Below are 25,541 nucleotides of genomic sequence, written 5' to 3'. Positions count from 1 at the left end.
CTGCCAATATTAATTTCCTGTTTGTGAACTTAGACTACTGCTGTACTTTTTCTCGCACACTATGTTCTGGCAAGAGTTGCACAAGTTCACTTCATTTTTTTTAATTATCTGAATAACCACAAAGTTAAATAACCAAGCCATCAGATAACCCTGAGTTAAAATATGAGAGAACATCTGAGAACGACAACAATACCTGCAGGCTTTGCTGCTTGTCATTGGCTTTGGGGGATTTGCGACCAGTATTTTGCTGAGACTGCAGTTGCTGTGGCTGGGATTGCTGCTGTTGCTGAAGAAGTATTTGCCGAGCCATTTGAAGAGCCTAGAAGAGAAATTAAAAAAGAAAAGTTACGTCCCCGAAGAACACTTTGATGCCTATTATCAGTGCAGACGTAACCCTTAGAGCAATATTCTCATTGCCGTATGAAAGACAACAAAAACCACAGACCTCCTTTCATGTTATCCTGTTCGGTGTCATAAAGCTAAGACTGGCATAAACAATGCTTAGATGTCAAAACAAATTCACAGACAGAGAAGACCAAAACAAGTCATGTTCAGCAATCCAGAAGAAATATTTATCTGTTGATAACTCACACTTACAGAAAACACAAATTGTCAAAGACACAAATCAGTTCTTTAGATCCTCCTTTAGCTCGGTCAAACTCCCCTTCAGAAAGCAAATAAAAGACTTTATAGAGGCCTCAAATATCTGTTAAAGGACACGGCCTTCTCAGTGGAAAACAAAATACAGTGCAGTCACATGTTTATTGCTCCAGCTACTCCCTTTTCCCTTACGATAAATAATCAAACATGCCATCCAGAGCAAACAAAGCTGGAGAAAGCTAGGGGGAAAAAAACACAGTGGTCTTGAAAACGGTCAGCGATACCAAGAAAAGCAAGCGTTGTGTTCCCACAGTGAGCTGGCCAGCCTCACACCTCCACCAGTAAACCATCTGGGTAAATAACTGGCCTCATTCTTTCCATGTTCCTCAGACGATTGCTCCCACAATTAAACAAACAGTTAGGGGGCGCATCCAAACTCATCTCATATACGGGCAACCTATTAGTTCTTCTGTCAATTTCTTGAGAAGTTTGTAACCTGCAAAAGTAAACGGTATAAGAGAGGGAGTAGAAAAACAGAAGAGAAAAACGTTATAGTCATGTGTGAAAAAGTGAGTGAAACTTGTGAAGGACTGTGTGAAAGTAAGATATCAAACAGGGAACGAGCAAACAGAAAGCTGTGTGTAGACAGAAGAAAAGACGTGCCAGTAAAGTCCTAATGCCAGACAAGTCAGACGGTACTTTAAGTCCGAAAGGGGAGAGACAGCTAGGGGTATGAAGAGAACAGCTGTGTGACCGTTTGTGTGTGGGCGTACGCGCTGACCCTCCCAAAAACACGGCTGTCCAATGACATCATGAGTCATAAATATGACCGCAGGCAACAAAGAGGCCACACTGCTGGCATGTCACCGTGCTCGACTTTTAAAGGAGAAAAATTCTCCTTCTCTCAGCCTATCTGTGTCCTTCTGTCACGTAAAGATAAATTAGACCAACATACCTCAGTCTGCATGCCTAATTGTTTTTTGCTTTGAAAATTGAGAAGGGGAACCCCCTCAAAACAATCACACTCATAAAGAGAGTGTCGAAATTCAAACTAAGAACAATGTGAGCAAGATTCACTCCCACACATGACGGCAATATTTACATTTTAGGCATCAACTTTTTTACTCCAAAGCAACTCACAATTGCAACTTCAAATCGCAAGGACGTGAACTTAATTGACACTCGGAGGAGATCGGAAAAATACAAATGAATAATAATATTGTCTCTTCTTGTCACGCAGACTGTAAAAAAGAAAAATAAATATTAATAAAATAGTGAGAATTGCTTTTGGGAATTCATGGAATCCCAAAGGCTTTTTGTTTGATTGGTTTATTAAAGATTATTTTATTTTTTTCCATCTTAAGATTTTAGTGGTTGAAAAAATTTTGTTTAAATTATATAAGAAGCTAAAAATCAGATATTTCATGTCAATTTCCTATGCCAGTTACCAAAGTCAAAAGCTTCTAAAACAATATTGATACCTTAAATATATTTAGGAAACAGTGGTGTTATCTTCAGTGTGGTTGCTCTCATAATCTCCAGGTTTTCTGTTAGCACTACATACTTTAGGACTAGACATTCAAATGTGACTTCAAGATGTACTTGCGCTGTAATACCGATATGTGATAAGGAAATTCAAAATGAAATTCAAAAAAAAAGCAAAGAAGCAGTAACAAAATCATTCACTACGCCCAAGGCGTGGTATTACGGGCACATTGAAGAATAAACAAAGTGTGCTGTTTTCTTTTTCCTTGTAACTGATGACACATGCAGTGAAATGTGTGTGTGGTGTGTGAGTCTGGGTTTACAACCGAGGGTGTTGGAACAAAGAGAGTTGAGTCAACAGGATATGATAGGAAGTTCAGACAGTAATGGATGAAAAGATACATTTCTGGGAAGTCTTTCCTCACTGTCATCAGAGTATAAAGAAAAGAAAAGCGCAGAAAGAAAAGGGTCTTTTAGGGAAAAGTAGATAAGACTTGTGACAATGAAAATAAAATCTTTATATTTTAGAATATAAGTATATATTTATATTTGCTATAAAGTTCAAAAAACTATTAACAACTCCATTATCTTACTCAGTGCATTCCATGCATGCCAAATTAACCCAAGGCTGTTTAGTTGTGTGTATCACACATAAATAGTAATAATATGACTATTATGACTGCATTAAGGTAATGCCTCAGCTTAAAGCAAAGGAGTCACAGGCAGTTTAAACAATAACAGCATTCTGCCACATTGCATGAAATGAGAAAATTACGAACACAGCCTTCCACTTTTCACGTCAACAGCTTCATCAAATTATACTTCCAATTAAAGTAAGGGCAATAATTATGTGATCGTGCCCTTGAAAACACAGTCGATGATCATCTTGACATAGGCAAATTAACTGAAATCACATTGCAGCCCAACAGCAAATACGTCGGCGTAATGAGAATCTTACTTTTGACAGTCAGAGCTGCAACAACAGTAAACACATGTTGGCATAAAGAGACTAAAAGGTGAGCAAGCTGAGAAGCTGTGTTGTGAGGTCAGCCTCGGGGTTAGGAATGTTGTTTTCAGCTCATTTTAGAAAACCTGCTGGAGGTGGCATGTCTTTGAGAGGCCTAATACTGGGTTTAAAAAAATGTATTGTGTACCGTCATTGCAATGTTTACACACCACCAACTCCTCTGTTTCAGAGGTCTCATTCCGTTCCCCTCCACCTCTGGAGTTTATCTTCTTTTGATCTCACATTCAAAGGAACTGGATGCATCATACACATGCAAGAGCTGCCCCAGACAAAATGTGATAAACTGGAAACTAGCACGCAGACTCTGAATCATGGTGAAGTGAAACATCTTATTTTGTCGATAAGGGCTAAATGAGTGAGCTAAAAAAGTGTTTAGGCTAGTTCTCTCTTTTGTAAAAACAAGAGAGAAAAATTCTGAAATAATGTTGTTATATTTTTGGTTTTATAAACAAGACATGACTTCTCTTATGGTGTACAGCTGTTAAGCAGCGAAATAATCCCTGCTTGTCTTTGCCACACAGCAATAAAGTGAACATCTTTGGACTTTGGATCTTAGAGACGTCACTCTGATCGACAGTTCATACTACCGCTTCGCACCAGCTGACTCACAAAACAGGATTTCTCAAAACCCCGCTGCGTATCTCCAAGATTTTGATTCCGTGATGATGATGATTTGTTATTCTTTAATGTGGAAACAAATTTAATAAGCCCATTTTGTCTTACAGGTGAAGTTCAGCTGGTTTTGTGGATTGAACCATGACATATGTGTGACTTAAAACGTGTACTCTGACAAACAACTGATAAACAACAAAACTGAAGGGGAATCGACACACGCAGCCACTAACAGCGATATGGTGACAAGAGATCACAGATAGTCAATGACTGAGCAACTTCAAACACAATCATGGTTGGTGACAAAACTAATTTAAAAAATCTATTTTATACTTACACTTGAAGAGTCCATTATATGTAGAGTTTGATTTTTAATGCCTATTGGCTACTTTGTCAAAAGAAGAATATACCAAGCAATATTCACTTCAGTGTCACAAGCAAAGCAGACTACATGTTGTATTGTTGGCTACAATAGCACACAAATGTCTTCATGACCTCCAGCCATCAGTTATTAAAGACTACTGATGGCAGGTTCACTAAAACAACAGAAAGATTCTCAAAGTTTGTAAGTTATCCGACTAATGTGGCAAATGTTGCCATTGGTTGTGATGACATCTCCACAGGCCGCAGCTATATTGATCTAAAACCAGTAAACAAGGACCTGTGTATTACTGAGCTTTTATTTGTACTATGGCCTAATGCAGGGGTGTCCAACTCCAGGCCTTACCAGGCCTCTGGAGAACTTCGACACATGTTGAGGAGGTCATTTAGCCTTTCAAATCAGCTGTGTTGGGCCAAGGACACATCTAAAACCTGCAGGACACCAGCCCTTGAGGCCTGGAGTTGGGCACCCCTGGTCTAATGTAATGCAATCTGAATCCAAAATCTTAAATCTTAAAAGATCGACTGTGGCGATTAAACATGGCTCATGCCTTTGTGGTGGCATAAATGATCACAGTGTAATTTGGGGATGTGCAGTGCCTTTGCATGAAAGTATTAATATAAGGTCTGAATTTTCAGCATGGCACAAGCGGGCAAAATGCACTTTGAGTGGGCAGTGAACTAGAAAAGAACTATATAAATGCCATTTCGAGTCTGCACTGCACACGGCCACAGAAGACTATGACTGCAAATATCACTCATATGTCTTTGCTCACTATGGAGCCAGAAATGTTATATATCCCATGTATGTAAAGAGGAAAAAGTGAGGGGAAAACAGTGTGTATGTTGAATCAGTTTCTGCTTAAACAAACAAGACTACAGTAGTCCTATCATAATCTCAAACTGAGGTTCTTTGTCAGGTGAGCTTGTTACGGGAATAAGGACACAACTGCAAAGACAGACGCCTACATTCATACACCAAACATACATTCATTGTTTGTGAGTTAACATGAAGACAAATACACACACACAAGCCGTAAAGGGAGTGAACCCTCTAGGTGCTTTTGATTAGAAAACACCCTCCAGCACATAACAACATGTTATCAGCAACAAAGACATTGCAATTTGGTATCCTTGTCATTTGAAATCCTCTTTTATTTTCCACATTTCAAATGTGTTCAAAGTTCACATCCTCTTCCCCATGTTAACACAACTTCCTCAATAAACAACAGGCGTTTTATCTGCATCTACTTTCACAGCATATTAGTGAATAGAGGCAGGAGCGTCTCTCATGTCCCTGGGCTATCACGCTGTGATAAGGGAACTGCTAAGTACTGGATGTCTTTATGTGCAGTCTGCACATGTGGATTATTTACAGGCTTTGGGGTTTCCTGCTGCTAAAGCCAGCTCTGGGTGTCTTACAAATCCCAGCTCAGAGCATTGCCACACAGTCAAGTCTGCTCTCTGTTGAATCCCTTGCTGCACCTTTTCCCACTACAAACAAAACCCAGACATAATTCAGACAGGTTTCTCTGTTTCCTCTTAATACAACTTTCATGCAACATTCAAATGGTGCACAAACAACCCCAAAATAAGGAACGGATTACACCAATCACTCAAGTTGCGTTAGATGTGACGGATGCATCATAGACAAATTAAGTCCTATGGCTGTCAAGCAGACAAGAAGCCTGGTAAAAGTATAAAAAATAGATATGATCTGGATAAATGCTGAGGAAAAACTATTCAAGGTGTGTCCATTAAGAATCTGACAGTGGAAAATGACAGGAAAAGTGTTGTTTGTTCAGGCCAATCAAAAGAAAGACCTTTCTATTGCTCAATATATGTTGGGCTCCTCTCTCCATGGCTGGGGAAGACCTTGAACGTGAAATGGTTTCAAGCAGATTGCCCCTAATTGCTAGAAGATGTGCAAGCAGGTGTAACCAGATCCCTGCGGCCACTCGAGAAAAAAAAAAAGGAGAAAGAACGAGATGTGCATCTGTTTGTGTGCTTCTGCACTTGTGTGAGTGCAGCAGTATATTTACTGAGCGGCCACGTTTCGCCAGGCTTTATTAGGCAGGAGAGCGCGGCTCAGAGACAGGCAGTAACAACACGACTAATAGGTTAGCTCTTAATGTAGTCCAGCTCAGAAGACACTGGGCCCTCTGGTCCCGCTCCGCACCCTCTGCGGGGCTTCAACACCAGCGGCCTAAATGTCAAGGTTATCTGCTTGACTTTCTGACTGGTTGAGCATCTCAACTCACCTGACATTTATCACTTCTGCTGTTTTCTTTTCAAAGACGAGGCCCTCTGCTTCTCAGCGGTAACCAAGCCAAGAGGCCAGCATCATTTCTCGCCAGCTTTCCCATGCAAGTTGCTGCCAGATTTCCTGAAATAATCTTCTTCTATGGGCTACTGAAGAATCCAGCGGTATCCAGTCAGTTCATAAACTGGAAGGGCTGTTGCAGCTCGTGGCAACAAATTTTGTAAAGTCGGAGTCTAACCGATCCTATATTACTGATAACTATTACGTTAGATAAGCATTGACAATGCAAACAAACTGAAATTGAATTCACTTGGAATACTTGTCATTTTAATTGAAATGCACGTGGGGTGATTCTTTTTAAACATGTAAGCGAATAAGCAGTGAGGATCATGTCTATTTATATTAATTGCATTTTTTCCCCTTTCTCTTTTTCCTCAGTAATACAGACGTTTATCTGCAATGCAAAGCAGGGAAAGTCTGGTTTCCCAGTAAGTATATAATTAATGCCATTTCCAAAAAGCCACTCCACATGGAAAACAGGCCCTGATGCTCAAACCTTGCGCATTACGGGGCTCTCGCAACAACACTCTCCAGTCTGTGTTTAGATTTCCAAACTAATTCATGTAGAATACATAAATAAATCAACGTTTTATACCCACTTCAAACCATTAGATTCCCTTCCTTCGCTGCACTTTTCAACTAATCTATTAATATTTATGACAACACTAAACATTCTGAATATCCACGTTTAAACAATAAGGCAGTGCGTGCACTTACATAAGACTAAATCCGACTTCAATAAAAACCCCATTTTGTTTATCCAACACACCTCCCCCTTGAACACACACCCCTCTCTCTCCATAACAGGTAATACAGTGCCTGGAAAATATTTTCTGAGCAAAAGGGAAGAAAAAAAGAATGACTAAGAAAAACATGACTAAAGCAAAGTTATTAACTGTGAGTGAAGATAGAAGAGAGGGGGGCTGTGAAGCAGGACTGATGATGGAGGGAGTGGAGTGAAAAAAAAGGCTGTGGGGGGGGTGTGACAGATGGAGGAAGAGAAGAGTGAGAAGCTGGAGGGGGGTATGGGAGATAGAAAGAGAGGGAAAGAAGAGAATGTAAGAGAGAGGAGGCAGAGGTTGCAGGAGGTGCAGAGCGAAGGGTAAACAGTGCCCCAACCAGGCAGTTCGGGCACTTGGAGCCTGGTACAGAGGGGGTCACCTCACCCTCCCCCTACTCTCCCTAACCCGGCGAGGTCAGCTAAGCTATGCAGGCCTGACAGCTTCCGTTTGCTGTGTGCTCTGCATTTGTTTGGATTCCCCAGCCTTGCTTAGCCAGCAGCTTAACAACAGATGGCTAAAGAAGGCCTCTATTCAGAGTGGTCTGAATCAGAAAATCACACCAAGAAAAGCACACAAGCTGGAGACAAAACACATAGACACACCGCAAGCACGCACATGCAAATTACATGGATTGTCAGAGTTGCACATGCTGCAAACGGGAGAAGAGTAAATAAGGTTTTTGCTCGCAGCAAACAGTTATTTCGCCGCCGCAAAACACACGCAAAGACTCAATGTGGAGACATATGTAACGACAACAAGTGACCGCATATGCATGCACAGTGTTGTCTGATTATACCAAACAACTTCCTGGAATGATTCAATAACTGAACACATCTTAGTGAAAGCATTTCTGTCCCCTGCCATTATTAAACGAATACCGCGTTTATTACAGCTTTAGTGTGGTGTAAACTCATAAACACCCTCCCAGAGTACAAGAGCAACTGTCAACTAAATATTGTTTCTCTCATGAGTCGCTCTTCCACCTCAATTACGCCTTTCAACTTCACAGGCTCAGTATGATAAAGTGGCAGTAAAAATCATTCACATTAATACACCATTGTGCATCTGCTGCTAAAGGTAATTAAAGAAGTAAATGACTCATAAGAATAGACATATTAGCCGCAAAATGAAAGGCAACTGGGCTGCCTCATGAAAATATGTACCATTAAGATACTGCATTTTCATATTGAGGTAATCAGCTCCACTAGCCTGATGCTGATTTAATCCACTCCAGTGGAAAGTCTATCAGCGCACAGCCGCGTGTCACAGTCTCTGTTATGTGTACCCACCAAGAGCTCAGCATTCTACTTCAGCACTGACTGCGAATGGCTTTTCCAAAGGAGTGAGGTCACACATGGGGACATCAGTTGGAGGAAGAGCCTGTGCTTAGGTGTCATTTAGGAGCAGATGGAGGGAAACAGAGAAGGAGTACGAGAGTGAGAAGTCGATATCATCAAAGCTAAAAAGAGTAAAGAAAAAGAGAAGGCAAAAGCGCAAACGACCTGGGAACAATGCAACGGGCAGATCTCAGCACTTCCTCTCCCCCTGACCTTAGCTTTGTGTTCTGAGCATATGATGCCTCAGGATGCCCACCACTGAATCGGCAATAATATCCCCCGAGTTGATAAAGTGAGAGGAAAAGAGCAGAGGCGTGCCAACTGTGCTGGGTACTTTAGATGGACTGTTAGAAAACACACACTCCTGCCGATTGCATCTTTGTTGGAAGTGTTGCATCACTTTGTAGCAAGGAGTGTTGTGCTTGGGAAAATGGGTGCTTCCAAAACCCAGCGTGAGACCTAGAATACTGTGAGCAGATTTTATCATGCGCGAATGATATTGTTTAGAATGGGAAGCTCTATCTGCCCTGGTCTCATAGACGGAGGACTCACCATTATCGATACACTCGAGACTCGCGAGATACGACCAGTAAAACCCCTAAATCTTCCAATTTAGTTGTGGTGAATATAGATGAATGTATTCTGCACACAAGTACAAGAAGGAGTTTGAGGAGGGGAAGAATGAGTTGCTACAGTCATGGAAGGTCACAGCGCTCGGGGCCTGAACCGACGGCCCGTGCTGACTGCTGACCACTCTGTGGGCCCGAGACCACGAGGCATGTTGATTAACTCAGAATAGATGCAAAAGCAACTCATGTAGATGAATAATCCCACTAATCAGTAAAGCAGACAACAAGCGTGACACTCCCTACAGCAAATTTTTAACTCTTCCCTTGAAGATGGATTGGAAATGTCAAGCGGCCAAAGAGCAGGCGAGCATCCTGTTGATTTGATTAAGAAACTAGAACTACAATCTGTCTTCTTGAAGTAAATAAGCTTTTATGTATCTTGCTTTAAACAACCATACTACAGCCTTTATAGTATTTCTCTAGTTTCTGACTGTACATGTTTTCCCACTGGCACTCACTGCCTTGAACTGCTCTGACCTGAGACCTAACACATCATGAGCTGCCGAGGGAGAATTCCCAGTGTGTGTGTGTGTGTTGAACGAAAGTTCCTCCGAAGGAGAAGATTTTCTATAAATCACAGGCCAGTCCAATTGGCTATGGATTTAGTTGCAGCGGGGAGAGACAGCTCCCTGGGAATAGCAGTGTCTCTGTTGAAGTCATTCCAAGATGGGTAATATGATCCTATGCCGCCAGGAATAAAGGAAGGGAAGAGAAAAGCAGGGAAAAAAATCTGATTGCCCCGGCCATAAAGAGGAGTAATCTCCAGCAGTGTCCAGACACATCACCCGTCACACTGGACTGTAATGTATTTCAGTCTCACAGGCAGATGATGTGACACATGGTGAGCCTCACTTTTTTCGGTGGTTTTCTCTTATTCTAGAAATTATTAACCTTCATTGACTTGGTGGGAAGATATGGAAGGTAAATGGAATGAAAGAAACAAAAGTTTGCCAGTTCTGGTGCCTCACTCTCTCGTTTTGGTAGACTCCTTGCTGATGAACACCGAACAGCCACATCATTAATACCGCTACCGAGTGAAGTGAAACGTTAATCAGCCTGTTAGACTACAATGCTATGCTGGGAAACCATAAGCTGTTACTCACGTGGTTGTCACTTTGACATATACCACTCACCTTAACGCTGTTGCCAACCAAACAGCATCTCCCCTCATGGCTGGAGCCTACCCCAGAAGAATAATGTGCTGTAGGCGGCTGCCATCAGGAACAGCTTGAGGAACATGACAAAGAAAAATCAAGGCATGAACCGAGCCTCTACACTCAACAGATCCCAAACTGATTGCGCGTCTGCGGGATGAGCTGGAACAAAACTGATTCACAGAGGCCCGTCCGCATTAACCGCAGGACCTAAAAGTATCTGCCTGCAACCTTCCAATGTAAACTAGCTGATTAATGATCCTGGAGGTCATATAACTATACTGAAACCCAGTAGAGCTATCTATTCAGAACTGAGAGAAAACAACTGCGATTCTTCAGGGCCGAGCATTTAAACCAGGAAATTACAGAATGTTTGGTGCTATTTCAAAAGTTGGCAAGCTCTACAGCACCAACATTTCTTTCTCTTCTTTTTCTTTGCTTAATTAAATGAGGATTTAGAGTTTCCTTCACCTTTAAGGTAACAACTAACCTCTGGTGATTTTAATTTAAATCTACAAATCTTAGATGCACTTGTGTATCACTAAAGATAAGACCGATCACCCATGCTGGCCAAAGGAGCATCTAGTTCCCAGCTCACAACTCTGGTTTACAAATTCCCTTTCACTTGATCCTTTTTTGGAGTGTTTATGGACTAACAAGTCATTTCATTGCTTTCAGTGTAAGCACTTTCCTCAACCATCTTAAACTTAATTAACATGCAGAGTGCAATGTGGTGACAGAATTGGTCGCCCTCAATCTGCCTGAGCCACCTTCAGCCTTAGGCGCTGAAACCTGCAGGCTGCTGGCTTCAATAAATGTCGCAAGAGAAGATGATCACAACTCAAATTAAGTTATGCACTAAGCTTGAAGGGCTTACATAAACATGTGATGGAAATATTAAACAAAGTCAAACTGAGGAAACAGACGAGGAGAAAAACTATGGGTTTAAAAAAAAAAAGCTTCTTGATGCAACTGGAGCATCATTTGAATTAGTGCAATTGGGTGAATAATTTTTGCCAGATGTTGGATTTTCATTGATGAGTGAGCATTGCATATATACAATAAATCACTAGCCTCCTGTTTTTCAGAGAGAGCTACTTAGTAGTGGCTGGCATGCATAAGAAGTAAAAAGCAGGAGGCAGAAGTAGCCAAAACAACAAGCACTGCAGGAACCAAGGGCATGTGGGCTATAGAGCTGCTGGGGTGGTGGGCGGGGGGATGACAGACTGCTGTTCAACTCCATTAGCTGCTATGTGAGAGGGGTGCATCTAGCAGCACACGACCTGTGAAGAATCTTAGATCTCACTCTATCTTGGAATGGGGACTGCCGCATTAATTCTAGGAAACTGTAATCTCTCAAGCAAATCAAATTACTCTCATTAAGCGCAAGAAGAAAACTGCCTCTGTAATAAGTATGTATAAAAAGTATTTATTACCAATAATCACCTCTTTAATATGAGCTAGCTTACAATGGCTTTATTTTTGCTGATTAAGTTTAAAAATGGGGTAACAAGGAAGGGCACATGCTCACGGACACATACACAGGACATTCAGACACACGCGCGCGCACACAAACAGGCTTCCAAACATGCACACTAATACACAGCTCATGGAGTTTATGAGAGCAGTTGCTACAGTGATTAAAGGGGAGGGTAGAGGGATACAGTGCTTGAGGGCCTTGGAGAGGACATGCCTCACCTAGTCATAAAAACACACCTCTGTCTTTAAGCCAGCGCCAGAATCGCTCTCAGTGGGTTCACTTGGAGGTGAATCACTAAAGAATTTACATGCAAAGTAGCACATGTCATCACCCAGACGGTCCACTTGTGCCTGTATTGTTACACTGTAACTTGGCGTACACTCAATGACCGCCACATATTTGCGAGGGATTGTGAGGCTGATGGCCTGACCCAGGGCAGGCGCTCTCAGAACAGAGCGATTTCTGAAATATACACATCTGCTGCACACTTCTTTCTTTTTTCCCCCCCTCCACTTTGTAATTTGCATAATTTGTGTATCTAGAAGTCGCACTATTCCATCACATAGCCAACTGTATGTTAATGTTATGCACGTATGATTTTTAAACAGTAAACAAACAAATAACATTGCGGGAAAAATGACTCTGGAGGGAGGTGAAGTCTTTGCGCTTCTTCCAAGATATGACATCATTTCACAAAGTACGAGCTGCCAAGTATAATTGCCCTGCTGGTAAATGGAGGAGACACAGCTTCCCTCCCTCCCTGTTTCTAGTATTTGATTCTTGATTCACATACCCAATTAATTACATCTAAATAAAGCTAACTAAAAGACAGCTAACAAAAACATATCAAAATGGGCGATAGAGAAAAAAAATTAAAGAAAACAATTTGTCTGTACAAAATCAATTAGGATTGAGGGTCAGTGGGTCATTCATTTACTGGTTCAGCATAATTACCTGTTTTCTTCCCCTCATTTACCTCTTTATTCATCTGGGACACTGATGTCCCTGCAAACCAAACGAACACACTTTTTGTGATTATTCAAATTAAACATCGACTCCTGAGAGAAAACGTCTGTCAAGCTACAATGCGGCAAAGCTAATATGCTCTAAAAACAAACTCCCCCGAAGCAAAATGTGGGAATTCTATTAGATGTCAGCCTACATAGTGTAAATTTCAATTTGCTTTGCCCAATCAGGTGATAAATAAAGGGTTTAAAAAAAGAATCAAATTAGAAATCACAATTTGATCTTGTGGAATATGAATTATGATGAAAATCTGCTGAGGCGCTTCTACTTACAGTATGCCTCCATGTCATATGTGCTGCGAGAGGACAGGTTACAGCAGTACTGTTGCCCCGTGGCTACAAATCATTGCAGCTGCTTCTTTGACTGTCTATCAAGGAGGCCGCATCCACTCATGTCTGTACCGTCTGCTATGATTCACAGCAGGAGGAAGGGGGGAGGTGAGACAGAGGAGGAGAATCATGGCTCACTTTAGATATTCTCCCCTTCTTCTAAAAGAAAGCTGTAAAGACATTTATAAACTGCACTGCGCCTATATAAAGCAGAAGTGTTGGTCTTTTAATAGACAAGGGCATTTATCAAAGAGCAGGCTCAGTTTAGCCTGCCTGCAGAATATCACATTAACACTTTGTAAACATCCACCCATAAAGATAATTATTTTGATTGCAAGACTCTTTCGAGGCTTTCCTTCCCCTCCTCAACATCTGGTGAAAATATGGGGCAAGTGCTGGCTTTCTGGCTCCTGCTCAGGTGGTTAAAATAGACTGCACACATGCACGTATAAACAGAGCGGTGGTACATTTTTTCCTTCTCTAGCTTAATTTTCTTTTCTTTTCTTTTACTTGTGGCAAGTCAGCGAAAAGGCAGAAGCTGCCAGCAAGCGAACCTTCTTCTCTCCAGCCAGAGAGGCTGCTGGGATATGCCTGGACCTGCAGCTGTAGTGAGTATTAAGCGTGATGCTCTGACAGGCAAGGCACGGGCTGTTACAGGTACAAACGGCAACTTTTTTCTCCCATTATGAGCCAACCAGGACTTGGACTCACCTGCAGCTGAAATGCAATGCAATGCCAAAAACGAGCTATCATCTGGGAGTTGAGTAATGTAATGTTAAAAAACAGCCACTTCTGATCAATAATGTACTCTGTAGCTGTTTAGTTTTTGTTTTTTTACTATATTTCTTTGTGATCCTGGTTGTGTAGTGGAGCCAAATAAAGGAGCGAAGGCCTCAAGAGTGGAACAGAGCATAGGAGATTGTGATAATTGACCAGGATGCTGCTACCATGGAGTCCCCTGTCCCCTCACCTTCAAATCCCAGCGGCCCCGTTTTCAATTTAACACAAGGCTTGACCAGATTTCACTCATTGCAGGGCTAAGGCACATCTTTGACACTTTTACATTAGAAGCACAGCTTTCTGCTGATTAAAAAGCGTCTCTCTACCTCTCTCCTGCTCTATGGCGAGAGGTAATGTGAGAGGGGTGTCCATTTCCTGTCCCTCCTTTCTTTCCAAATCAACCACAAATAACTCACAGCCTCCTGTGCCTATCTTGATTTCACTCTGGAAGATAAGGACACCATTTATTGTTTTCATTGAGCTTGAGTGCTAAGACAGAGAGCACTAAATTACTCTCAGATCGAGATAAATGCACCACAAATCGCTAATTCAATCCATCTTCAATGCTGGTGATGCTTTGAAGAGAGGGGGGCTATCAAAAGATCACACTGTGAAACCGGAATCTGGTGGTGTGATACTGGCTAGAGACCTCATCAAAATGACAAGAAAAACTAACTGTAACCTGAGTTAGAAGTCCCCTTGGAGAGGCAGAGGGCTGCAATAATCTGTTTATGTGTTAAAATAGGAAATTCTCTTTTGTGTGACTCCTTCAAAGCTCTATTAGGCTACATTCACACTGCAGGTCTTAATGCTCAATTCAGATTTTTTGATCAAATCCGTTTTTTTTGTCTGCTTGTTCACTCTACAAATAAAATGCGACAGCAAACGCGCTCTAGTGTGAACGCTCAAAGCGGCCCGCATGCGCAAAAGAAGATGTCACACACAACGCGCTCTGTTTAGACCCAGACCAAACAGTATTGTTTGACTGATGGCCCTTAATATAAAGACTTCGGACTTTACATTTCCCAATTTTTGCTTTAAGTTATTTTGCTATTTACATAATAATGTAGATAACCTAATAATGATCCTTATTGCTGTTTTAGAGGAGCGGTGCTTCAAAGGATAGTTACAGATTTCTGTCAGAATCTGCAGATTATACAGTACAAATAAAATGTTCACGTTTCTCCAACGTTGTCTCCCTAAAAGCTACACTGGATGGCCAGGAAGCGTTCGCGATGTCTTCTCCGGTGCTGATAATTGGCGTCTGTCTTGTGTCAGTGACGTAAAAGACGCAGTTAATGCGACATGACCATTCAAACATCAGTCGCTTTCTAAAACATCGGTTATGTATCGGATTCAGTACCACATATGAAAGTGACCCAGATTGGATTTGAAAATATCGGATTTGTGCCGTTCATACTGTCATACCATGATCGGATATGGGTCAAGAAAATCGGATTTGATGTGCTTTCGCCTGCAGTGTGAACTTAGCCTTAGACAATGAGTGGATGAACTCAAGGACAGTGTATACATGTATAACAACGAGCTGGAAATGTGTGTGAAGAGAACCTCTGTTCCCGCTAGTGGTGGGACGTTGGTGAGGGGCCGCGGAGTGGAGAGTATTTACTGATGCGGTTATCTTGTTCTTTGACAGGCAGAATCACTCAATCAGCCGCCGACGGCCGGGTTCAGGCAAGCATTACACGCACATCCCCGTACTTGAGGAGAGGAGGCGTCAGCCGAGCCAGATCTGATCAACAAATGCAGTTCTCCTGTGCCACAGCTATCTGAGATGATGATGATATTATTTGGAAGTGAGCAAAGTGATGGAGACAGCACGGGGAGAAACACAGAGAAACAGAAGGAGACAGAGCGAGACCTGAAGGTGGAACCTCCTGTAAGGTGCCACTTCTTAAAGGCAAAGTGTCTCTCTGCTGCAAAGCAGGGAGATAACATGCTGATGTATTCTAATAAGATGCCGCGCGCCTCACCAACACTCCCTTTAGCAGATCAAAGAGCCAAACATTTAATATGTTGGGGAAAGTCTTGCATTAATTATAAGAAACTTGAATTAAAAATAAAAACTTGTCTGTCCAGTGGAGTTACATACCAATTAAAAACACAATCCTAGCCGAGTCCAAATGACATTTCTAATGATAGCTTTTAAAAATTACTGACATGTACATGTTATTAAAAGGTTAAAGAAATTTGCATTTAGCAATGAGGAAAAAATAAATATAGTGTCGAGTGTGCAGATAAGAGCTCAGTAATTAGGAGGAGGCATTGCAGTGGTGGAAAACATTTGAAGAATAAACCTGGAATAGTTTGCTTCTTTCTCTGTTGCCCTACAGATATTTTACATTATTCAATCCAAAATACCATCTTTCTGATTCTAACTTTTCTTTTGCATGTTAATGTTTAATAAGAGCCCTTGGCTATCTATGGGCACAATTATTAGATATCCGCAGAGAGAAATTGAAAAATTAATCATACTCTCAATTTTGTACTTCTGTGATCCATTGGAAATGGCTTTAAGAGGGGGAAGCATCTCCCCTGTCACGGGCTTCATCTAAACACAATCAATATGCTGCCAGAGATGAGTTGCTTGTGCAACCAAGACAATTGCGTCAATACTGTAATTAACTGATTATTTATATGTTGGCACTTGTCCTGATGCGCTGCCAAACAGAAATGCTTCTCTCTCTTTCCTGGAACAGAAATACTGAGTGTGTGGGTTAATTACCAAAAACATTACACAACTCTGTCAGCCTTTATCACCCAGGAAGTTGTGTCATATATTGGCCACCTTTTGTTTGATGACACATGCTAACACACAATCAAACTACTTAAAGTGTCATAAAGGAGGAGCACTGAGGGTTTTTTTATATTTAACAAAATAGCCAGAAGTCTTGCTGTAAGTTCTTGAGATCTTGCATGCTAATATAATGTACTGAATATAAAATATGCCACTGTGCAGACAAAACCACATTATTTGATATATTCCCACACAATACAAAGTTTTTAAGTGGCACTTTAGCTTTTGAAAAGGAACAAACAGAATAAAATAATGTAATATGCAAAATAACGATAGCTAAAATTTCACTACTGCCTAAGGTTTCCCATAAAAGACTGCTTTTGATGTACAGTCCTTTCACTGTGTGTTTAAATTTCAAATCAACTACAGCACACATGCGATTTAAAAAATATCTCTTATTTCTGTTTGGAGTAACAACTGACATATGATCTACAAAAGCGCCGTAACCAACTGCATCAAACAACATGCTGGAAGCCTGTCAGGCCATGTGACCCTTGGTGAAGAAGGCCCTCTTTAAAATTCTCCCAAATACATCTTTTTATTTTGTGAGTGGTTGTTTTTGATATTTACAGATGAAACAAATGGAACTTGTGGGGGCTCCATCAGTGGCTAGTAGGGCTGTTCGATATAAGGATATATATCGGATGACGATATAAAAACGTCTAATTTTATGCTATCGTTTGTTTCGTGGTGTCACAAAATAAACTGTTTACGGCAATATTTTTTCATTGTTCTGATGGTCACTGTAGTGGCTATATTAATTTCTTAACGTTCTCTCTTTCTCTTATATTTAATATAACCACACTACAGACAACCAGCGCCTGTTTTTATGCGTTGTCATTAGCAACAGCAACATCGCATGTCCGCTTGTTTATGTTCCACTTAAACCTTTCACAATAAAGCTCAAGATCCTGTTGAGACTTTTCAAAATAAACTGAATCACGTGAAAGATGCAGATTATTTACGGATGAGAAGTAAAAAAGAGCCGCCAGGTGCTAAAAAATAAACCTTAGACTCAAACGTTAGAACAGGCTTTTCCCCGCAGCACGCCGTGTAATAAATACTCACAAAGAAAACGGCGGCCGTTACAACTTATGTCTAAAAATGTATCGTTTCATGCATCGGTTAAAACACTCGACTCCAGCTACATGACGCGCAGCTGGAAACACTTCACGCAAGTCGAGCTGCCCGAGATTCACAGAATTTACAGAAAATGTCACATTTTTGTGATTTATATCGTTATTGGGACGACAGAATTCTTATATCGGGATATGAGATTTTGGTCATATCGCACAGCCCTAGTGGCTAGATAGATTTTTATTTACTTTAAATGAAAAGAAGTGCAGTTTTGATCAAGACTTCCAAATATGTCAATGTTACAAGTTAACCTGGTTAAAAATACATATTTTTAAATAACAGGGGGGTTTTACATGTGAATCCGTGAATTAAAACAGCTTCGGTGTTTAAGAGTACAGAATCCAGATCAGAGTTTTAGTGCACAACATGCACTGAGACCTGAGTAAAGGTTACTAGTTTCAGGCATTCTGATTTAAAGAATTGGACAGTAGCAGTAAAACCAAACTCACATGTCTGTCTAACACGGCAGTAATGTCAAACAGTTGAGTGTGCCTTGGACTAAATCCCAGCTCACCTAAATGGATTAATAAATTGTTGCCAGGAGTTAAATGTGTAACTGACACATTAAAGCGTGCATTGTTGCCAAGCCATCTAAATCATGCTCGTGTTTAGTTCTGTTTCTCAATGAACCACAGTTACACTATTGTTTTAGGTTTTACACTTAGCTTGGCCATCTGAGAGAAATTACTTGTGTTCCTCGTGTCAGTGAGAACAAGACCCGTGATGGATCATGGGCTTCTCAGTACGCTCCTGTTGGCCTTACTCAATTTCCCCTGCCATGCTTCAACCGAAACCCCCCATCCCACCCACAGACAGTCCACGGACAGAACGGTGTCCTCCTTAAACAACTCTTTCTTTAACATCTGCCCAGAAGCAGTGCTGCTGCCTTTTGTCCACTCACTGTCTCCTAAGGCATGTCATCCAGCTCTAATCAAGCAGAAAATGGTCATAAATATTTCTTTCTGCTAGATTTCACATTCACATTTCACGCAGGGACATGATATTTTCCCCCCCTACCTCCAGGGAGTACCTAATGCAAAAAACAGTCACTTATATTCAAGGCTCATGTTCCTTCAGTCAAATGCAGAACATATTTCCCGTTTGCAGGGAAAAACAAGGGGGGGAAAGGGAGGGAGCAAAGAAAAAAAGCAGAGGAGGGAGACATAAAGGACTGTCTTATTTTCTGTGCCATTTACTGGCTAGTACTTTCACAGCCATCCCATTACATCATGTCAAAGATTGTAAACAAGCAAATAACAACAGCGTATCAGAGACCACAGAGAGGGTGCAGCACCCATTGTCCTGGAGGTCTCTCTGTCACCAGCTAGGGAGGGAAAAAACATTTGTTTTCATAGTTCACTTAAATAATATATATCTTTCTTTATAGAGAGAAAAGGTCTGTGCGAGGATTTATTCGAACCATTGTCTCTGGCCTGGCTAAGTATTTATGGCACATGTCATTCACAGGATGCCGAGGTGCCATCACTTTTATTTATGACAAGACATCCCATCATGCCATTTCATTCTCTAAATGGTACACAGCTATTCACCAGTGAATACCGGCCTGTACCATTTTTCTCTCAAATAGAGGCCATGTCACCGCTGAACGTGCACAGGGGGTTGTTATTAATCACTCATACACACTTTGATGGGTGAATACATGTCAAACAATCAAATTTACTCCAAGAGACCTATGCATGGTGTGGCTGTCCATAGATATTTGCTTCAATGAAGGCTCATTTGATCATCAGAACTGGTAGTTTATCATATTTTACCCTCCGTGCAAAAAACATGGCTGTCAACTTTTTTAACATATAACAGAAACAAGGAGTATACACTGTGCATTGGTGCTGTGCTGACTGAAAGGTTACATCTATCTATCTATCTATTATAAAGGTCAGTCTTCTTGTCATGATGACTATATCACAACCTGTGAAAACAGTTGGATCGTGGCTCTGACGGCAACGTTCCAAACATCTGACGAATCAACCTTGATCATGTCATCATTAGGGTTCTGGGTCCCAAACCACGCTACAGATTTAAAGCCAAAATATCTTGTCCAGTCAAAAGAAACAAATCTCCTAGCTTAACTTCATGTAGTTAAAAGCAGATTATAGTTGTAGTTGAGTTTCTTTTCCTCAATGTAAACACATCTGTGCTCGTTCTGCTTCACTGATAATTTTTCCCTGGCATGATTTTTTCAGGTCGTCATATTAACTTTGGTGAAAATAAAGCAAAACTTTAAGAGGTTAAGGTAATGAACGGTCTCTGCGCTCACTTCTTTTTAAGCCATGAATATTCTTCTTACCTCCTATCATTTAGCTTAGACTTGGTCTTAAATACTGAGTCCTTGGGAAGCACAGTTGTTTCAGGGTACTCCAGGGAGCAATATCTGCAGTCTGTGTGCCAACAAATGGCAGCAGGTGGCATTTTGCTACTGTGCAATCACCTAGCTACTGTTAGAACTCTAGAACTTCCTCCTTTGTCACCCAGTATAACCAGGACTTGAAGCCAGATGCCAAGGGTGAACACTGCTGTCTATTACCCGCACTGTGCCAAGAGATTATGAATAAGATATAAAAGTCAGGCTCACTACAGGCTTTTCACATTAGCCCGGCTGTGTAAGGGGATGCCCCCTATGCATACATGTATACAAGCAAGTGCACGTGCTTGCATGTGTCGTGCACACACCTCCACATGCACATGCACTTAAACATGCATCCATACATGCACGTGCATCAATATTTTTCATGCACATACAGACTCTATCTGAGGCAACTCTACCTTTGTAGAGACATCTTTTGCACACCCAAAAAATGCCTTAATCTGCAACAAGGATTATTGGAACAAATAAGTGTTTTAAAAGGGGAGAGTCCCGGTTTCAATTTCAATAGCTCATTTAACCCTTATCTGCCCAAATCCTTAGGGTCCATTCTATGTTAATTGGATCTACATTGCACAAGCATTGGGGGTGTTAACAAGCACAGGCTATGAATATTAATTACCCTGAAGTTTTCTGCACAGGAAAGACTTCACTGATACATATTAATTCTATGAAGTTTTTAAAGTAGTGCTCTCATTAAAAATGAATAGGCACTGCGCTTGAATGTTTTCCCATGAGGAATTGTGCATCCTTAAGTCTATCCCTAATAAATTGGGTCAGATTGGATATCCTTAAAGAACAGCATCTCCTTAAAACGGGATTATTATTCAACTAAATGTAAACATTGCAATCGGGTGAAGAAAGGGTTTTGTTTAAACTGTGTTTTGACAATGGCCATTAAAGCTAGTCATGTCTGAGCGTGTACTTTCCCAACCACAGCCTCCTGAGGCCCTGTTAAAACGGTTACTTATTTACAACACTAAACACACAAGTTGTTCAGCTAAACAGTGCTAAATTACTCTGTTTGCCTGAATGTGTGTGTGTGTGTGTGCACGTGTTTCCGTGTGCAATGATTTGTGTGTGCATGTTGATGTGGAGCATTCAGAAGCTGTTGCTGGCACTACTTTAAATAAAACATTGAGGATGCATTAGTCCTCTGGCTAGCCGAGGCCTCTCTCTCTCTCTAAGCCATTTAATACTGAACCTATGCAGACGTGTTTCCCTGTCTGCCTCCAGCCAGCTGCTTCAGACACCTGCTCAAAGTTTAGAGTTGCCCACTTCAGCACAAACACGCACACCATGGCCATCAAAGATGATCCGGGCACCACACAATGAGAGCCACTTCACTCTTCCTAATGATACCAGCATACACTTGCATCATTTACATGGGAGGCATTTGTACGTCCACACTTCCTTGACAACATTCCACAATTTTTCCACTAGGACAAACAGTGTGTTTCAACTAAAGACTGAGGATGCACCCAATTAATATCATAAATCTGGTTAGGATCGTGATACTATTCGGCCATCTGTTTAGTCCAAAACCCGGGTTTACATCCAGCTTGTCAGTAACACCGCTAACACTTCTGAATCAGACACTTTCAACATTATCTTGCTAACATGTTATAAAAAAGAAACCTATTTGGTCATTCAGTTTAGAGAGGTTTGCTGATTAATTAATCCCAACCCTGTCTTCCTTGTACAGATGCAAACACAAAACCTGATGAATTATAGGAAAAAACAGCCTGTACTAACACCAGCTCTTACCTATAAAATCTGGAAAAGTATAAAAAGGCTTTCTGGCGTTTTTATGGCATGGATGAATATCTTCACCATTAAATTACTAAATGTATAAGAATACCAGTGATAAGAGAAACTGGTTCTCTTGTCTACACTGAGAAAAGTGAAGCTTCTGTGTCATTTAGTTGAACCGAAGCTTTACATTGTTGCAACAGAAAACTGGGATTTCTGGGTTGAAGGTGTTTATTTCATGTTAACTAAATTAAAAATCACTTACCATGGGAAAAAATCAACAAAAAGCCTGTAGTCTGTAGTGTCAGTGTCAAGCTCTAAGCATCAGATCAGCCAAAGAGACAAGTGGACTCTGTGGTTTTTTTTGTTTGTCTTTTATAGCTCATTTGTATTCAGATACACTCCAGGGAAGTGTAAGGGATTTCTGTTAGATTGTATTGGGAAGGAACAGACTTTAATATGAGAGAAATTAGAAATTAGAACCACAGTATCTGATTTTTCTGTCTGTCATATTCATTTTATTTAAGTAGCCACTGTTTGCACAGTGTTAGAAACATTGTTAATGTTAATGGCTGTTGCATTACCTATCTCATGTTTTAAAGGTGAAAAGGTTTTAAAAAGAGGGGTTTGGTGAGGGTGGGTGGAGGCTGGGTAGGGAAATCAGTTTTGCTTCATTTCATCTGGTCTGTTTTTTGTTTTTCTTTCTCTTTATCAGCTGTTGTGTAAATAGAACTGAAGTCTTCATTGCTTTATTTTGTAATTTTTATTGTATTTTTTTTGCACATAAAAGGGAACTTCTTTTTTTTTTTTTTTTAAACATACCATAATAAATCTGGTCCTTCAAAGAAGAATTTATTTGTATTTCTAGCAAGTTGATTGTGACAAAACCTTGGTTTTACTTTAGAGAAATCAGCTCTCGCTTTTGTTTTATAGTTAATTCTGTGGAGTAAAAATAAAAATAAGTAACATTTTGAACAAGGACATAAGAAACCAATTTTTAATTATGTATCAGTAGAAACTCTATTTTATTACACTAACTAAAAAGTTGAAAGAACTTAATAAAATTGCATGTAACAAAATTACAGTGTCCGAAGAGTCCACAGAACAAATGTACTCAGAAAATGATCTTTTTAGTTTGTTTCAATGTACATTTATGATTCTGGAAAAATAAATATTTTTGGCTTATTTTAAATACACAGTTACAGTTTTTATTAAATCAGAATTATAGTCTGAGTAAAACTAATACATTTAGTTGTAACACATTAGAGTAATTTGATTCAAAGTAACATTTTTTTCAGTGTATGTCATTAATTTTTTTAAGTTTATATATATATTTTTAATTCTTTGTCTTTTTCTTTTCTAATAGCAATTTTAAAGGTCCAACATATGCAAAAAGACTTTGTGAAAATTTCATTATTTACCATGAATCAACTTTTGACATGGCTCCATTAACATGTTTTATTTTATGTGGGTGTAAAAAGAAAAAAACCCTCAAACCTCTGAGCTACAGGGAAAGACGAGCGAGTGTGTTTGAATGTGTGTGCGCTTCTAAGTGTGGCCATTCTGATTACCACAATGTCAAACAACTCCTGTAATCCCCCTCCTGCTGCCCACATAGGCAGGGTGTGTAAACAGGATGTCGACCCAAGCAACAGTCAACTATTTTAAACTCTGGGTTTCAGCACACATGTAACCTGCGCTTCATCTCTTGTCAGTCGGACAGCAGCAGCTGGAGGTAGACTCAACAAAATGGATGAGTTCATAGGCTGTTTTGGAAAGCATCCACAAGCCAAAAATGAGGTGCTGGGTGGTTTACCTCTTGAAAGCTCACTAACAAAACCTGGGTGACAAGAGGATATGAAAAGTTGCACCTAGACTAAACACATTTTGTTTTCAGATTTATAAATGTGTGTAAAAGCGTTTAAAAAAAGAGATACTTCCACTGAGGGAAGTGCGAGCGTTTGTAAAAATGGTCAGGATATTTTCAGAGACAGAGAGTTTGCTTTTTTTCCTTTAATAATTATTTCCCCTTTTTTTCCCACATAGCAACGCTTTGCTGTTCAATTTTCACCTCCATCTGTGTGATTATTAATCAGATCACACATCAATTGCCAGAACCAGCAAAGAAATTCAGCCTGTAATAAAACTGTCATGTGCTGTGGTATAAAGACAGATGTTGCCAGTTGTGTGATAACATAATTAAACTGTTCTGTGAGGGATTCCATAAAATTATTCAAATTGGACGAGCACTATCATTTTACCAATAAGCAATTTAGGGCAATATGCAGTGTCATAACACTGATGTTATCCTCTCTGCCAGATTTTCCAATAAGCCCGAGCCTTTGCTTGGCCTCCTGTGACAGTATGAACAGTATACATGAAGATACGTGAGAGCTGCTAGAGATGCTGGAGTGTCCTTTCAGTGTGATGCACAAACCTCTGCACCACGAAGCCACTATACTGCAGCGAAGCGATTGGTCAAAAAGAACACACACACAGAGAGGACGGCTTTGTCATTCATGTGAAATATTCAGCATTGCACTGCACACGTCTATCTTATTCTGCTGTAGAGCAAATACAGAGATACTGGCAGGAATTCAATTCAAAGGCGCAGCGATAAGGGTGCGTTCTTCTTGTGTAACAGTGTATGTATTTCAATCTGGGCATAGCACGCTCTCTCTTTGCCCTCAGCTCTGCTGCAGAGTGCATACGATTAGCAGAGATCTGAGGCAGAAAATGCTCTCTGGCCTCCTCTCTGACCTGGTGCTGTTAACTCTCTCAGTCTGACCATTAGCCCATAATGTGGACTGGACGCCCAAAACCAGCAGGTCCTACACTTAAAGGCCTGACCTTTGCAACTCCATTCTACGTGAGCATATATATACTATTCACGTCTGTGTGTGCGTACTGGGAGAGCAAGGCTAATCATGGAACACTTGGCCATCAGAGAACAGTTAAGATTTGCAGTTCCACCTTCACAAGCCCCCACAAGGGACAGTGTATGATTTGAATTATGCAAGCAGAGGATGTGTGCCCACTCAGCTCTTTCTGTGGCCACTGTTATGGCCGTCAACCTCACGAAAGACATCTCAACCACACAGGCAGCGAGGAGGAAAACGAAAGAAGTAGTTAGCCGGTCTTATCTTTCAATATGTAGAAAATCTTTAAAAGCACTTGTTGGACAGGGTATGTTAGATGGATGTGCATGCAATAAAAGAAAAGCAGTTATTAATCATTGTTTTAGGTATTTTCTCTCGTGTGAACACCAGCCTAAGTTTATTAAAAGGACTCTTGTAAAGGACAGGATATTAATATTTAATGCTCTACAGTTGCATCACACGAACCAAATTTAGAGCGAAAGAGTAACTCGTGTGTTTAAACAGGTAAGATGCTTTGCTGAAAATGACCACACATCACAGGAAATGTGAATATCGTGAAGACAGCAGCTCTAGAGCTAACAGGGTGTCCTTGAGAATATTACTGTCACCGTGCATTTATGTGATAACTAC

At 40.6% G+C, this 25,541-nt stretch overlaps 1 protein-coding gene across 17 annotated transcripts in view; it reads right to left on the bottom strand.

The window, feature by feature from the left end:
* The window catches only part of foxp1b (forkhead box P1b), a 145,707-nt gene that overhangs the window by 50,473 nt on the left and 69,693 nt on the right, over window positions 1-25,541 (bottom strand). For all 17 annotated transcript variants that reach the window (XM_014340590.2, XM_042227142.1, XM_042227146.1 and 14 more), the window contains one exon: window positions 194-319. In XM_014340590.2, the coding sequence (XP_014196076.1) occupies window positions 194-319 (126 nt within the window). The remainder of the gene's footprint in view (window positions 1-193; window positions 320-25,541) is intronic.

The sequence above is a fragment of the Haplochromis burtoni genome, unplaced genomic scaffold, assembly GCF_018398535.1.
Source record: "Haplochromis burtoni strain Fernald_Lab_line unplaced genomic scaffold, NCSU_Asbu1 Contig_245, whole genome shotgun sequence".
In the NCBI taxonomy this organism is placed as follows: domain Eukaryota; kingdom Metazoa; phylum Chordata; class Actinopteri; order Cichliformes; family Cichlidae; genus Haplochromis; species Haplochromis burtoni.
Note: the sequence above shows the minus strand (reverse complement) of the source record. Positions and strands in the feature narration are given on the sequence as shown.